This window comes from Elephas maximus, chromosome 5 (assembly GCF_024166365.1).
Source record: "Elephas maximus indicus isolate mEleMax1 chromosome 5, mEleMax1 primary haplotype, whole genome shotgun sequence".
In the NCBI taxonomy this organism is placed as follows: Eukaryota; Metazoa; Chordata; class Mammalia; order Proboscidea; family Elephantidae; genus Elephas; species Elephas maximus.
In genome coordinates, this window is record NC_064823.1 from 108,559,586 (window position 1) to 108,574,610 (window position 15,025).

The following is a 15,025-nucleotide window of genomic DNA, read 5'->3' on the forward strand; positions in this document are numbered from 1 at the left end:
ACCCTATGGGGCCCTCCTACTCTGTACTATAGGGTTGCTATGAGTTGGAATTGACTTGATGGCACCGGTTATTGCTGCTGTAGAGATTTGCCACAAAGTTAGTGGCTTAAAATGAAACGAATTTATTATCTTACAGTTCTGAATGCCAGAACACAAATCTCACTGGGTTAACATCAAGGTGTTGACGGGGCTGCGTTCCTTTCTGGAGGTTCTAGGAGAGAATCCATTTCCTTGCCTTTCCCAGCTTCTAAAAGCTGCCTGCATTCCTTGGCTTGTGGCCACTTTTCTTCATCTTCAAAGCCAGGAACATTGCCTCTCTCTGACCCTTCTTCATCATTGCATCTCTCTGAAATAGCTAGGAAAGGTCCTTTGCTTCTAAGGACTCATTGGATTGAACCCACCTAGATAATCCTAGATAATCCAGGACAGTCTCCCCATTTTAAGATCTCTAAACTTAATCACATATGCAGAGTTCCTTAAGCCATGTAAGGTAACATACTCACAGGTGCCAAGGACTAGGACATGAACCTCTTTGGAGGATCATTATTCTGCCTACCTCCACTCTTAGTAAGTAAGCATTAAGTTTTTGTTGAAGGAATGAAGGAAGGATCTTATTCCATGGCTCATTTCTGAGGGTTTTGCTCTTCCCTGATATTGCAAGCTGATTGTTTAAAACTCAGTTGAGATGCTGTCACTTCCAGGATTTAGATGTTTCTCCACCGTGTTCCCAAAGTACTTGCTACCTCTTCTAAAGCACTGATTTACTGCATTTACAGCTGTTAACTCCTACCCCTGGTGGCGTAGCGGTTGAGAGTTTGGCTGCTAACAAAAAGGTCTGCAGTTCAAATCCACCAAAGGCTCCTTGAAAATCCCATGGGGTAGTTCTACTCTGTCCTATAGGATCACTATGAGTAGGAATTGACTGGACGGCATCAGGTTTGGTTTTTTTGTTGTTGTTGTTTATTCCTACCCCCACTCACCTGTCACCTCCTTGAATCTTGTATCTTGCTCTCTGTTCTTTGTATGTCAGAGGATAGCATAGTGCCTGGAAGATAGTGTGTACACAGTGAACACTTGTTGGTAAACTCATGAGTACACCAATGAATCATCCTTACACACACCAACTTACATTTTTGCATTTGCCTGAGAATATAAAAAAGTCTCTTCCCCAGAGAAACAAAGTGGCTTTAATTATGAAACTTAAACTTCATGGCAAACTCTTTTGCTTGCAATGATGTTTTGGGCAGAAGGGCCTCAGGCACTCCCTCAGGCCTCCGCTGGCAGCACGCCATGAGCCTGCACACACGGCTGGGCTGAGGCTTAGATGAGTTGCAGAGATGGGTTCTGTGCAGCGGTTTAGAGTGCCTGGAGTTTTCCTGAGTGTCAGCAGACTCTGCACCACACAGGGGCAGGTGTGGAGCCAGCCGCCTGCTGTGCAGCCACATGGAGAATGGCCCCTTTGCTCCTGGTGCCCGCAGAGGCAGCCGGCATGGAAACTGACTCTGACTTTGCAGAGGTGTTTTAATTCAACCCAAAAGTTAGCGTTCCTAAAGACAACATGCATTTCAAAGAGGGCCTTTTTTTTGGAGTTACTGGGGACTGATTCAAAAATAACAGGAGTCTCAGCTGCAGAATAAACAAAAGGTTTTGTCACTCTAGATGAAGCTCCAGTCTTCCACCTCCTACTAGTTTTTTTTTTTCTTACTAGTAGGCCCATTTATATCAAAATGAATGAGAAATTTAATCCTGGATACTTCTTAAAGAAGCTGTTTTTTGCTTCAGTCGTGGTTTGCTGTGTGTGTGCTTTTTTAATGACAATGTTCAATAATGTTTATATTGCCTTTGACCTTTTACTAACTGTTGTATTTAAGTTCCAAGATGTGGTTTCAAACCCAGTATTTGTAGGATGCCTCTCATTCCTTTGGAGCCCTGGTGGCCCAGTAGTTAAGTGTTCACCTGCTAACCAAAAGGTCAGCAGTTTGAATCCACCAGCTGTTCCTTGGAAACCCTAGAGGGTAGTTCTACTCTGTCTCATAAAAAAAAAAAAAATTTTTTTTGTCTCATAGGGTCGCTATAAGTCAGAATTGACTTGATGGCAACAGGTTTCTCCCTCCTTTGAGACCACTAACTTCCTATTTCTAGAAGGTATCTCATTCCCTTACCAACCATGATAATCAGGTCTGTTCGGTAAGAAAGGAGCCCAGGGAGTGGTGGGTAGTAGTAGTAATAATAATTATTGTTGTCATTAGGTACTGTTGACTCAGTTCCAACTCATAGCAACTCTATGTACAACAGAACAAAACACTGCACGGTCCTGGGCCAGCCTCACTATTGTTGCTATGTTCGAGCCCATTATTGCAGCTACTGTGTCAATCCATCTCATTGAGGGGCTTCCTCTTTTTGGATGACCCTCTAATTTACCAAGCATGATGTCGTTCTTCAGGAACTGGTCCCTCCTGATAACATGTCCAAAGTACATGAAACAAAGTCTCGTCCTCCTTGCTTCCAAGGAGCATTCTGGCTGTACTTCTTCCAAGGTAGATTTGTTTGTTTTTCTGGAAGTCCGTGATATATTCGATATCCTTCTCCACCACCGTAATTCAAAGGCATCAATTCTTCTTTGGTCTTCCTTTTACACTGTCCAGCTTTTGTGTGCATATGAGGCAACTGAAAATACCATAGCTTTTGTCAGGCGCATCTTAGTCCTCAAAGTGATATCTTTGCTTTTTAACACTTTAAAGAGGTCTTTGCAGCAGATCAGCCCAATGCAATACGTCATTTGATTGCTTGACTTCTGCTTCCATGGGCATTGATTGTGGATCCAAGTAAAATGAAATTCTTGACAACTTCAATATTTTCTCTGTTTATCATGATGTTGCTTATTGATCCATTTGTAAGGATAATAATAATATGCTATGTGACTTACTTCTATTGTTTAATCTTCAGAACAACCTTATGAGGTCAGGACTGTTATCTTATATCCCCAAATACAAGGTAAAGTGTTTTCCCCAAAATTGTTGTCATTGTTGTGTGCTGTCGAGTCGATTCTAACTCATAGCAGCCCTATATGATAGGGTAGAACTGCCCCATAGGGTTTCCCAGGCTGTAAGCTTTAGAGGAGCAGATTGCCAATTCTTTTCTCCTGCGGAGCTGCTGGGTGGATTTGAACAACCAACATTTTGTTAGCAGCCGAGCACTTAACCTTTGTGCCACCAGAGCCCCTTTCACCTAAATTGCCAATCAGAAAGGAGGGAGTAGCTTTAAATTTAAGTCCTAGCAAAGGCTCTCCTTTGTGGAGAACTCGCTCAATTATTTTAAACCATGAAGTAGTTTAAACAATTGTCCTAATAATATACAAATAGGAATCTGGTTTGGAATCGCCTAATATTCAGGCATTTGTAGTATTGTTCCCATTTTATAGATGAAGAAACTGAGGCTTGGAGAAGTTAAATAACTAGCTCAAGGTCACATACCTAGTAAGTAGTATAGTCAGGACTCAAACCCAGCCATATGACTCCCCTATCTTCATTCTTAATTGTCCTCGGATTCTGTGGGTTACCTTTAAAAAGACTTCAGTCTAGCGAGTCGCTGTTCTTTTCCTTCCTTCATGTTAAAGTTTCATTCTGTTGGCACAGATCAGAAAGTGGATGTACATCCAGTCTGGGCCACACTTTTACCGATAGCACTAGCCCACCTTCCAACCCAAGGCAGCACAGGGTTTCCTCTGCTTCATCCTTGCTAATTGACCACCCTATTGCTACCTAGGTCAGTCCCTTACCTTGGCTGATGCTTCTGGTTCTGAGGAGTCCTTCCTCACACTGAGCCCTGGGGCTTTCACAGTCTGAAAGAAAGGAGACCAAAAGTGCTGCCTGGATTTGTCTCTTAATAGCTTCCCTTTTTTTCTTCCTTTCTCTCTCCTTCTCTTCCTCCCTCCCTTCAGTAAACATTTTATTTTATAATAGTTTGATATTTACAAAAAAAAAAAAGTGAAGATAGTATACAGAGTTACTGTGTACCCCTCACGTACATAGTTAAAATTTTATATTACCACGGCACATTTGTCAGCACTAGGAAACCAACATTGGTACATTACTGTTAATTATAAACTCCAGACTTCTTTTAGATTTCATTAGTTTTTTCTCATTCTCTTCTAGGATCCCATCCAGGGTACCACATTACATTCTCTTGTCATGTCTCCTTAGTCTCTCATCTGGGGTGTGACAGTTTTCCAGTCTTTTCTCGTTTTTCATGACCTTGACAGTTTTGAGGAATACTTGTCAGGTATTTTGTAGAATGTCCGTCAAATGGGATTTGTATGATGTTTTTCTCGTGGTTAGAGTGAGGTTACGGATTTTGGGGAAGAATATCACAAAAGTATGAGGTGCCATTCTCATCAGATTGTATCAGCGACATGTGATATCAATATTACTTATCTCTGGTGATGTTGGAAACCCTGGTGGCTTAGTGGTTATGTGCTACAGCTTCTAACCAAGAGTTCAGCAGTTCAAATCCACCAGGCACTCCTTGGAAACTGTATGGGGCAGTTCTACTCTGTCCTATAGGTTCGCTATGAGTCAGAATTGACTTGATGGCAGCAGGTTTTTTTTTTTTTTTTTTGGTCTGGTGATGTTAACCTTGATCACCTAATCAAGGTAACCCTCCACCCCCCACCATACATACACACACACACACACACACACTCACACACACACACAGACACCCTTTTCTTTCCATACTGTTTTTTGCAAGTCACTAAGTCCAGCCTACATTCAAGGGGGTGGGGAATTAAGCTCCACTTCCTGGAGGGAAGAATGTTTACATAAATTATTTAGAATTCTTCAGTAAAGAAGATATATCCTTTCTCCCACATTTATTTATTTATTCAGTAACTCATTTATATCGGTATGGATGCATGGATGATTATTTTATATGTTGGGCTATAATCCAATACTACTTTATTTTGTTACTCAAATTGTTCCACCTTTGGCCATTAGGGGTTCCTTCAGTTGTCTGCCGTGCTCTCTTGATGTGCTCCCATTTTTCTAGTTTTTGAGCACTTCCTTAATTTCTGGCACTACAAGATCTTCCAAGGCCACCTTGTATTTTCTCCCCATGCTTAAATCACCATTTCTCCAAGAATCTCCTCCTCCTTTAATTGAAGAATGGTATTGGAAACTAAGGTCTGGCTGCTGGGCCTGCTTTTTGCTGTTGGGGTATCACTATGTCTAGGTTCTTTTAGTGGACCGAGTTAGGAAATATGTGATCACTGCTCACGTAGGCAGCAGTCAAGACATCAAATGACATATTGCATTGGGCAAATCTGCTGCAAAAGACCTCTTTAAAGTGTTAAAAAGCAAAAATATCACTTTGAGGACTAAGATGAGTCTGACCCAAGCTATGGTATTTTCAATTGCCTCATATGCATGGGAAAGCTGGACAGTATAAAGGAAAGACCAAAGAAGAATTGACACATTTGAATTATGGTGTTGGAGAGGAGCACTGAATATACCATGGACTGTCAGAAGAAAGAACACATCTGTCTTGGAGGAAGTTCAGCCAGAGTGTTCCTTGGAAGCGAGGATGGCGAGACTTTATCTAGCTTATTTTGGATGTGTTGTCAAGAGGGACCAATCACTGGAGAAGGACATCATGTTTGGCAAAGTAGAAAGTCAACAAAAAAGAGAGAGACCCTCAACGAGATGGACTGATATAGTAGGTATAACAATGGGCTCAAACAGCAACAACTGTGAGGATGGCACAGAACCTATCGCTGTTTCTTTCTGTTATACATAAATTTGCTATGAGTCATAACTGACTTGAGGACACCTAACAACAACAACAACAACATATCAGCTTATGTTACACATGTGTCCGTAATTATTTTTGTATCTATGGTAAAGCTTTCCTTTTTCAAGCATTTATATTTTCTTGTGTAGTCAACAATGAGATTATGATTTGCTGTTCTTCACCACCAATGGTAATGTGTGAAAAGGAAGAAGAAGGTGAAAAATGGAGACCTTAGGACAAATAAGACTTAGAGCCCAGCCATCTTCCAGTCAGATCATGTCATTTTAGAGATGAAGAGATCGTGAGTGGTTAAGGGACCAGTTAGTAGAATAGTCAGGATTACACCTGGTTTTTTGGAATGGAATCTATTTATTTCCACCTTAATCATATAGCTTTTTAAGACTGGTTAGTATTCTTGGTTTTTTATTCAACTCTGTTATTTACTTCCTGGATACATTAAGCAGATTTAGAATGCAATTTTAGTAATCGATGTGTACAAATATTTCCTAACCAAGTGAAGTAGGCTGAGTTTCACTAATGAGAGATTTTGCCCTCTAGCATTACATCTCAGATCTATGAGTTCAAAATCAGGCTCTAGTGGCCAAATGTTGGTTAGTGAATCTTTACAAATAACTATGATTATTTTACCCTGTTTTACTTTTTATAACTATCTTTAAAAAATTCTTTTGCTCTTAAGCATAAACCATAGAGGCCCATTAGAATAGGTAGTTTATGTATATGTCTGCTTTCTAGAAATGGGATACAAAGAAGTGAAGGAAACTGTTCAATGTCATCCAAAGGGTTGGTGATAAAACATGAAAACCAAAGCAATAGCCTCCAAGTCTATTGTTTTCACAGGTCAACCACATAGCTCCTTTCCTTTAAACTGCTTTTGGCAGCTTATAAAGCAAAGAAACAATACTTGAGGGTTTCCCTCAAAAAACTCCAAGGCTATAGGACAGTCCTAGAATGTCTTCAAACCTTTTGCCCCCCACCTACTACCTTTAAAGAGTGTGTGTATTTATACTTGGTAAATCATGTCTTGTTATCATGTAACAGTAAAAATCTCTGTTCTGTTCTTTTCCATTTTTCCTTATCCACTCCAAAGTCTTAGCATTTTATTTTTGTGTGGAACATTGTGAACATCCAAAATTTGCAATGAAAGTAAAAGGTTAACAGCTGTTTTTCATGTACCAAATAATATAATTGTTGACCTTAACCCTGAGATGATGTATTCAAATTTTTCCAGGTGTGAAAATGACTTGAATAGAAAAACTTGTTTTGGATAGTTGTCTCAATACAGAATCGTATTCAGCTACTTGCTGTCAACTTCATTCAGAAAGAGAGAGAGAACTTCTATAGGTCTTTCTTTGTTTTAGTGTTCCCTTCTTAACAGGGCTTTCCTTATTTAAAATAGTGCATACTCACACACACACGCGCGCACACACACACACACACACACACCCCTTAAAGTTTCATCTCCCTTCCCTTTTATTTTTTCCGTAATACTTAAATCACCACCTAGCATACTCCCTGATGGCACAGTAGTTAAGACCTCAGCTGTTAACCAAAAGGTTGGCAGTTCAAATCTACCAGCTGCTCCTTGGAAACGCTATAGGGCAGTTCTAGTCTATCCTATAGGGTCACTATGAGTCAGAATTGAATTGATGGGAATAGGTTTAGGTTTTTGGTGTTTAGCATACTATATGCTTTACTTATTTAGTTCTTTGTCTTTTTCTTCCAACTAGAATATAAGCTCAGTGAGGACAGAAAATTTTTTTGTGTTCCCTGTTATATCCCCAGACCTAGAATAGTCCCTGGCATATAAACTTCTGAACGAACACTTCTGAATGAATAATGCAAAAGCTGGAAGTTGTGATAAGTTTGGCCCTTCATTTTAATACATATACTTGTGTCTTATTTTACAGGGTTATTTCATATTATAGGAGCCCTGGTGGCACAGTCATTAAGCATTCAACTGCTAACCAAAAGGTCAGCAGTTCAAATCCACCATCCGCTCCTTGGAAACCCTATGGGGCAGTTCTACTCTATCATATAGGGTCACTATGAGTTGGAATTGACTTGACGGCAACAAGTTTTTTTTTTTTTTTTGGTTCATATTATAGGTAAAATTAAATCACTTTATTTAAAATGGGGACTTACCTAGTCACCAAAAGTATCAGAATTTACTCTAGAAATGTGTATAGTTCCTTGGAAGCTATGCACTTTAGTAATGCTGACTATTACCACATGCAAGGAATTTTGTAATTTTCTGCTTAATAACACTCAAGACTTTAGTGGAAGAGCTAAAAGGAAAAAAAATCTAAATTTGTAAGGTGAATTACCTTCAGATGCACCCAACAAAATCTTTAACCCTAAGTGACATTACCCAATTTGATCCCTTATTCTATTTGCCACATTTAACAGAAAATGACTTTTTGTTATTATAAAAAATATATATGTATATCTTCAACTAACTAATATTTGCCAATATAGACAATATTTAAAAGAATATGCTGTAAAATCTGAGATGATTTCATTGAAGGAGCATCAGCATTCATTTTAATATATAGATACTTGTATTTTTTAATCCAGGTATATATATATATATATTTTTTACAAATATACATATTTGTAAAAAATTTCCAGTGTCTGAAGTGCTCACATATTTAGTCTTAAAATTAGTAGACTTTTCTCTGTCTACTATGGGAGATGATATACAAAGGTCTACGACTTGGTTAGCCATTTTTAAATTAAGTCTGTGAAACAACAAAAATTTTATTACCAAATTTCTTGCAGTATTCTCTTGAAGACAAGAAACAAACAGATAAAAGGAATTAGACAGTGAACATCAGAGATTTGTAAGATATTTGGACTAATTTGTTGCATAAATTACACCTTTGTACAAGATTGACGTATTTTCATGTTATCTTCTTTTATTTCAGAGCATTGGGGAGTCAGCAATGTCTATCGTGTTAAATCAGCTGCTGCCCATGATTAAGCCTTCTAGCCAGAGGACCAGTGATGACTATAGCCCTGAGGAGCTGTTGATCCTCCTAATATACATTTATTCTATCACTGGGGAATTCACCGTGGATAAAGACCTGGGCAAGGCTGAAGAAAAAGTGAAGAAAGCATTGGCCCACGTCTTTTGTGAGGAATCAGAGTTGTCACCGTTGCTGCAAAAAATCACAGGTGAGTGTTTAACAAAGATATAGGACAGAAACAACACTGATATGGAAAATAGGTTTAAAAACAAAAGCTGTTTAAGGAAGAGGTCGTAACCATCTTTGTGGAGTTGTTTAGAATTTTATGAGGCCTGATGAATGCTAGCCAGCCTTTAAGAGCAAAGGCTTTCATTGTAGTATTTTTATTTTTCCAGTTGTGGTAGTGAAATAACCTCCTAACTGCTTGTCAGGATTCATTCTCCCTAAGAGCAAAACCTTTTTTAAAATAGCAAAATACTCAAAGGGCATACTATTTTTAAGGAAAAATAAAATGTAGTACATCCTATTCAAAGTGTTTCTGTTTACAAATTCTCTTTGAGGTTGTCGTTTTCAAGCTTAAGAAACAAAAAACAAAACAAAACTTTTGCTTAAGCAGTTACATAACGTTATAGGATTAAAAAAAATTGTAGTTTCCAGGAATAGCTCCTTATTTTGACTTTTCATATTTCATTTTAAATTTGAGTTAATTGATATTATCGAATAATACCCAAACATCCTCTTAAAGTAGGCTATGCTGATTTGGGAGAAACATTTAAATATATTATCTACCTGTTTTCATTTCCAGTAAGAACTAGAATATAATTCATGGAGGCATTAGTCTGTGTTACTTTGTATCAAATTCAATATTGTTATTTATATTTTGTGTAAAGTTACTTTCCATTAGTATAGATTGAGTGTGTCTATTTGTGAGAAGTTAATAAATCTTATACGCAAACTTAAATACTTTAAAAACATACCAAGTTTCCATCCATTCATGAGTATGTGGGTGTGTGTGTGGTGGGGTGGGGGGCAGGGATGGGGTGTATAGGTGTATATAGACCTTTCTTTTCAGGAAGGCTCAATTAAGGAAGATTATAAACTTTTTATCCTGACCCCTGTTGTGCCTCTTGGGAGAAGTGTCCAGATTGCTCAGACGCCGCCCTCGTAGCTGTAAACCTAAGCATTCTGGGCATGTGTGCTTTGTTTTGTGCCCACTGCTGACCTTCCCTGTATTTGGTTATGGAAAATGAAACCCTGATGAGATGGAAACTGAATGTAGTTTCCATACAAATGAAATGTTTCTTCGCTTACTATAGAACCTGTTTGTCAGCTTAAAATCTGTTTAAGAAAAACTTGTGGAATTTGTTCCCATTTCATTAAATACAGTACTATATGTGATTGCATGTGCTTGTTTGGATAAAAATGAATATTGATTTATAAAGGTTTAATATGGTTTATAGAGGCTTAGAACAGTGCTTTGATTCAAGGTAAATTTGAAGTCTAGGAGAATTTAATTGGAAGTTATTCTTAAAATGAGTAATTTCAGAAACAGACAACAAGGATGGTGTGTTTCAGCAGAGATTATGTGGATAGCTTTTTTGTAGCATTCATATGTTGCCGTATTATTTTTGGAATTGAAGCCATGCTATAAGACTATTCATTTAATATTTGCTCAAGGTGTTCATTGATCCAGCATTTCATTCTTTACGAGTTTCTTTACTTATGATTTCTCAGGATATTGCATTTTCTTGCTTTTAAATATAATTTCACATTTAAAGACACTTTTGTGCATTCATGCTTATGACAGGAAAATTTGTAAGTTTAGAGATTGACAGTTGCAAAATAAGATTTGTGGAAAATTTATAATATTTTTAAATTTTAGAGACATTTTATTCTATGATACTAGCATATGTTGCTGCCTAGTTTAACTTTGGATGTACAGTTTAATCAGGGTGGTAAGTGAACCCACCACTGAAACACACACACACACACAGATCAGCCTCTGTGGCCACCAGAAGAGCTGTATTTCTGGACATAGACTTTTACTTGGCTGCTGTAGACATACATAAGTATGTTGAAAAGTCAAATGGCTGCCGAGGAGAATGTTTAATCTACATCTCAGGATAAAAAGTAATAGAATAATGTCTGGGCAGTGGTGACTCAGTCTTATAGAAGAGGGTGGGTTATCCCTGTATATAGTAGAATAATTGACTTTCAAATGTGCTTAATCTGTCCTGGAACTAAGTTAGCGTGGCTTTTATTGTGAATTTGTCCACAGTATTATGCTTTTGATGTTCTGATATATAGACTTTTGGGTGGATGGCAGAATTTATTTTACACCTATGCACATTTTGTGGTTTTTGAAACTTTGGTTAAAAAGGAGTTATGGAAAACAGGCACTTGATCAGTGTAAGAATTCTGCTTTTTACATAATGCTTCATTTTTATCATCTTAACTTTTGATAAAATCAGGAAATCAATCTTTTTCTGCACTAAAAACTTAAGCGTGGTTGATGGCAACATACTATTTATTTTTTAATCTGCCATCTTTTTAATAGACTCTAGTGGAAGTTAAATTTTTCTGGAGTGTTGGACAAAGCTCTTTTTTTCTACTCACACAAAATAAAATTAACAAGGACTAGCTCTCTGAACACAGAGATGGGGAACTGTAAAAAGAAAATTAGTATGGCCTAAATATGCCAATTAGTGTTATGCTTTCTCAGCCTTGCTAAGTTCAAAGTGAGTATCAGTTTCCATATACATTAGTGTTTATATGGCGGTCACAAAGGAAAACCATTTGAAATTTCTTCAGAGAATGAAATCAAAATGCTAAGATCTATGAAAACAGGGAACGTCGTCATACAGGGAGGTGTATCAGAGAAAGCGTAGGATTTGGGAGGCAGAATTCTTTGATGCAAGAAGTCCTGGCTCTGCCATTTCCTAGCAGTGTGTGTGTGTGTGTGTGTGTGCACGTTCATGGGAAAATTACTCAGCATCTTTAAACCTTGATAATAAATATAATTGTCCTATTGACCTCTCATGATTTTGCTGAAAATAAAATGACTTATGTGTGTGAACTAATTTTTGGTCCAAACAGTTCTGTATGTAGGTAAATTTACTTTTATTACCATTATTATTTTGGAAGTGCCTAGATACCAAATAGGATAGTGCTTCCTGATCTTTTTCACGTCATGGAGTACACAGACAATGAGAGTGTTTGTATACCACACTAAAGTATGTGGTCAGAGAAAGGCAGCCCCGGGGGCTCTGGTTACTCTGGCCACTCCAGGCCCTACTCAGTTGACCTTTGGGCTGAGGTGAATCAGCAGCTTGGCACACCTGTAACCAATTAGGGACAAATGAGGTCTCTAAGCTATGTTGGTCAGAAAGCTCTGAAATTGGGAAACAAAAAGAAAACTTGCATATTGGCTTCTGATATTCAAAACTATTTTAGAAAAATTTCTTTTAGGTGGATAGTTTAGCATTACTCATTGATTTATTTTCCCTGAACTTTTGTAGTATCTTTAAAGAAAAAGTCAGTAAGGATAGATCTAATTATGTAAACCTTAGTGTAAAGCTAGGGAATGAATGACTTAAAGTATCTAAAAATTCCGTGGTTCAAGATAGAGGCATAGTAATACCATAGGAACAGTGTAATTTGCATTTATTGAACTCTTCTTTTACTACCTGTTGATAATTTGGGATTAGTGATATCTTAGTTATCTAGTAAGGAACCCTGGTAGTGCAACGGTTAAGTGCTCAGCTGCTAACCAAAAAGTTCGCAGTTCGAACGCAGCCAATGGCTCCACTGGAGAAAGACCTGGTGATCTGTTCCTATAAAGATTACAGCCTAGAAAACACTACTGGGCTCTTCTCTGTCACATGGAGTTACTAAGGGTCAAAATCTACTGAACAGCACCTAACAACAGCAGTTACTTAGTGCTGCTATATATAAATACCACAAGTGCATGGCTTTAAAGAACAGAAATGTATTTTCTTACAGTTCAGGAGGCCTAGAAGTCCAAATTCGGGGCAATAGCTCTAGGGGAAGGCTCTCTCTCTGTCAGGTCTGAGGAAAGATCCTTCTCTCTTTCAGTTTCCATAGCTCTTATGTTGCTCACTTCCTTGGCGACCCTCAGGTTGCATCTGTCTCTCTCCCACTCCCCTTGTGCTTCTTTGTTTCTGTGTCTGTGTTGCTCCTTATTACTCAGAAGTGATTAGGTTTAGGACACACCCTACACTGGTGAGATCTGATTAACATGACAGAGAAACCCCTATTCCTGAACAGGATTACATCATAGGCATTGGGGTTAGGATTCCAACACGAACATTGAGGGAATACAATTCAACATATAATAATTGATCACTGAGTCCTTGCTTTAGGATGGCACCTGGATGTATGTAATGGAAAATTGACTGGATTAAGTTTACAAATAAAGATCTATGTTTTCTTGACAAGAAGTTCAGAGGTAGGCAGAACTGAGGCTCCTTTTAGCATCCTTCATTCCTGTCCTTAAGCTGTGAATTTTGTCATCATGTTCATGAGGTGGGCGCTCATCTACTAGGCCTTGTGCCCATGTTTCAGCCATGAAGTGGAGAAGGACAAAGGCAAAAGGCATATATGCTACCCAAGTTGGTCACCTTTTCATGAGGAAAACAATAGCTTCCCTGAAAGCCCCACCCAGAAGACTTATTTCTTTGGCTGGACCTAGAACTAGCTACCAGAGAATCTGATGAATCATTAAACTGGGAGTATGTTTGTCATGAACAAAGTCAGGGCTGTGTTAGAAGACAGAAGGCAAGAATGGATATTAGGTAAGAAACTTGTATTTGCTACAATTATCTTTCTAGACTTCCCTGACAGAGGAAATTCTAAGGCTAGATAATATACTGTGAAGTGAGGTGATATCCTGAGTGTTTTAATATTATAGTTATAATATTGGCATTTCTTTTCTAGTATATGTAGCATGCTTGTGTCACTGGACTTATATCACAAACATTCTCAACTTTTCAGTATTTATTGAACACCGTCCCTGTATCTAGCATTATTCTAAACACTCTAAGGATAGAAACACTGGGGCGATGGTAGTAGAGTGTAAAGGCTATAAGCATAGGCTTTGTAGTCATGTGGATCCAAGTTATGGTTCTGACTCTTAGTAGCTGTGTGATCTTAGGTAGCTTGTTTAACTTCACTGATTCTGTTTCTTCATTAATAAAATGGAAATAGTAATAGTATCAACTATTTATTCATGAAATAAAACAGTTGGAATGCTTGGTAGAGATCTGGTGCATGGTGTATTCTCAGTGTATGTTATCAATACCGTCGTCATTATCTTTATCATCATTGTTGTCCTTTTATCACTGTTGTCATCATCATCATCATCAGCCAATGCCTCTCCCCAGAGAGATTGCAGAGTCATTTTAGAGATAAGACTAACATAGAAAACAATAAAAACAACAAAATGAAAATTATATCAAATATAATAAAGCATCCAAATGTGTGTTTTTGAATGTTATGATGACGTGGTATTAAAATGACATCTATGAATAAAGAATTTCAGTTATTGTGTTGGATCTAGCCAAACAGAGTCTCTTGTAGACAAAAAAACAAAACCAAACTCATTGCTGTCAAGTTGATTCCAAATCATAGTGACCCCATAGAACTGTCCCATGAGGTTTCCAAGGAGTAGCTGATGGATTTGAACTGCTGACCTTCTGGTTAACAGCTGAGCTCTTAACCAGTGTGCCAGCAGTGCTCCTTGTAGACAAAGATAGGGGTAATACCAGGTAATGACAGCATTATAATACCTAATAACCCTAAGTACTAGGATGGATAACATTTTGAAGAATGGGAATTCCAGAGCACTTAATTGTGCTCACGAGGAACCTGTGCTTAGACCAAGAAGCAGTTAATTGAACAGAACAAGAGTATACTGTGTGGTTTCAAATCAGGAAAGGTATGCATCAGGGTTGCATTCTTTCACTATATTTATTCAATCTGTATGTTGAGCAAATAATCCAAGAAGCTGAACTATATAAAGAAGAACTTGGTATCAGGATTGGAGGAAGACTTATTAACAACCTGCATTATGCAGATGACTCAACCTTGCTTGCTGAAAGTGAAGAGTTGAAGTGCTTACTGATGAAGATCAAAGACCACAGCCTTCAGTATGGATTATACCTCAACATAATGAAAACAAAAATTCTCACAACTGGACCAATAAGCAACATCACAATAAACGGAGAGAATAT

The 15,025-nt window shown here is 38.0% G+C and overlaps 1 protein-coding gene across 1 annotated transcript in view; it reads left to right on the top strand.

The window, feature by feature from the left end:
- SCFD2 (sec1 family domain containing 2) overlaps positions 1 to 15,025 on the top strand; it is a 554,994-nt gene that overhangs the window by 212,896 nt on the left and 327,073 nt on the right. Inside the window, exon 5 of the mRNA XM_049886901.1 lies at positions 8,733 to 8,982. Coding sequence (XP_049742858.1) covers positions 8,733 to 8,982 — 250 coding nt within the window. The remainder of the gene's footprint in view (positions 1 to 8,732; positions 8,983 to 15,025) is intronic.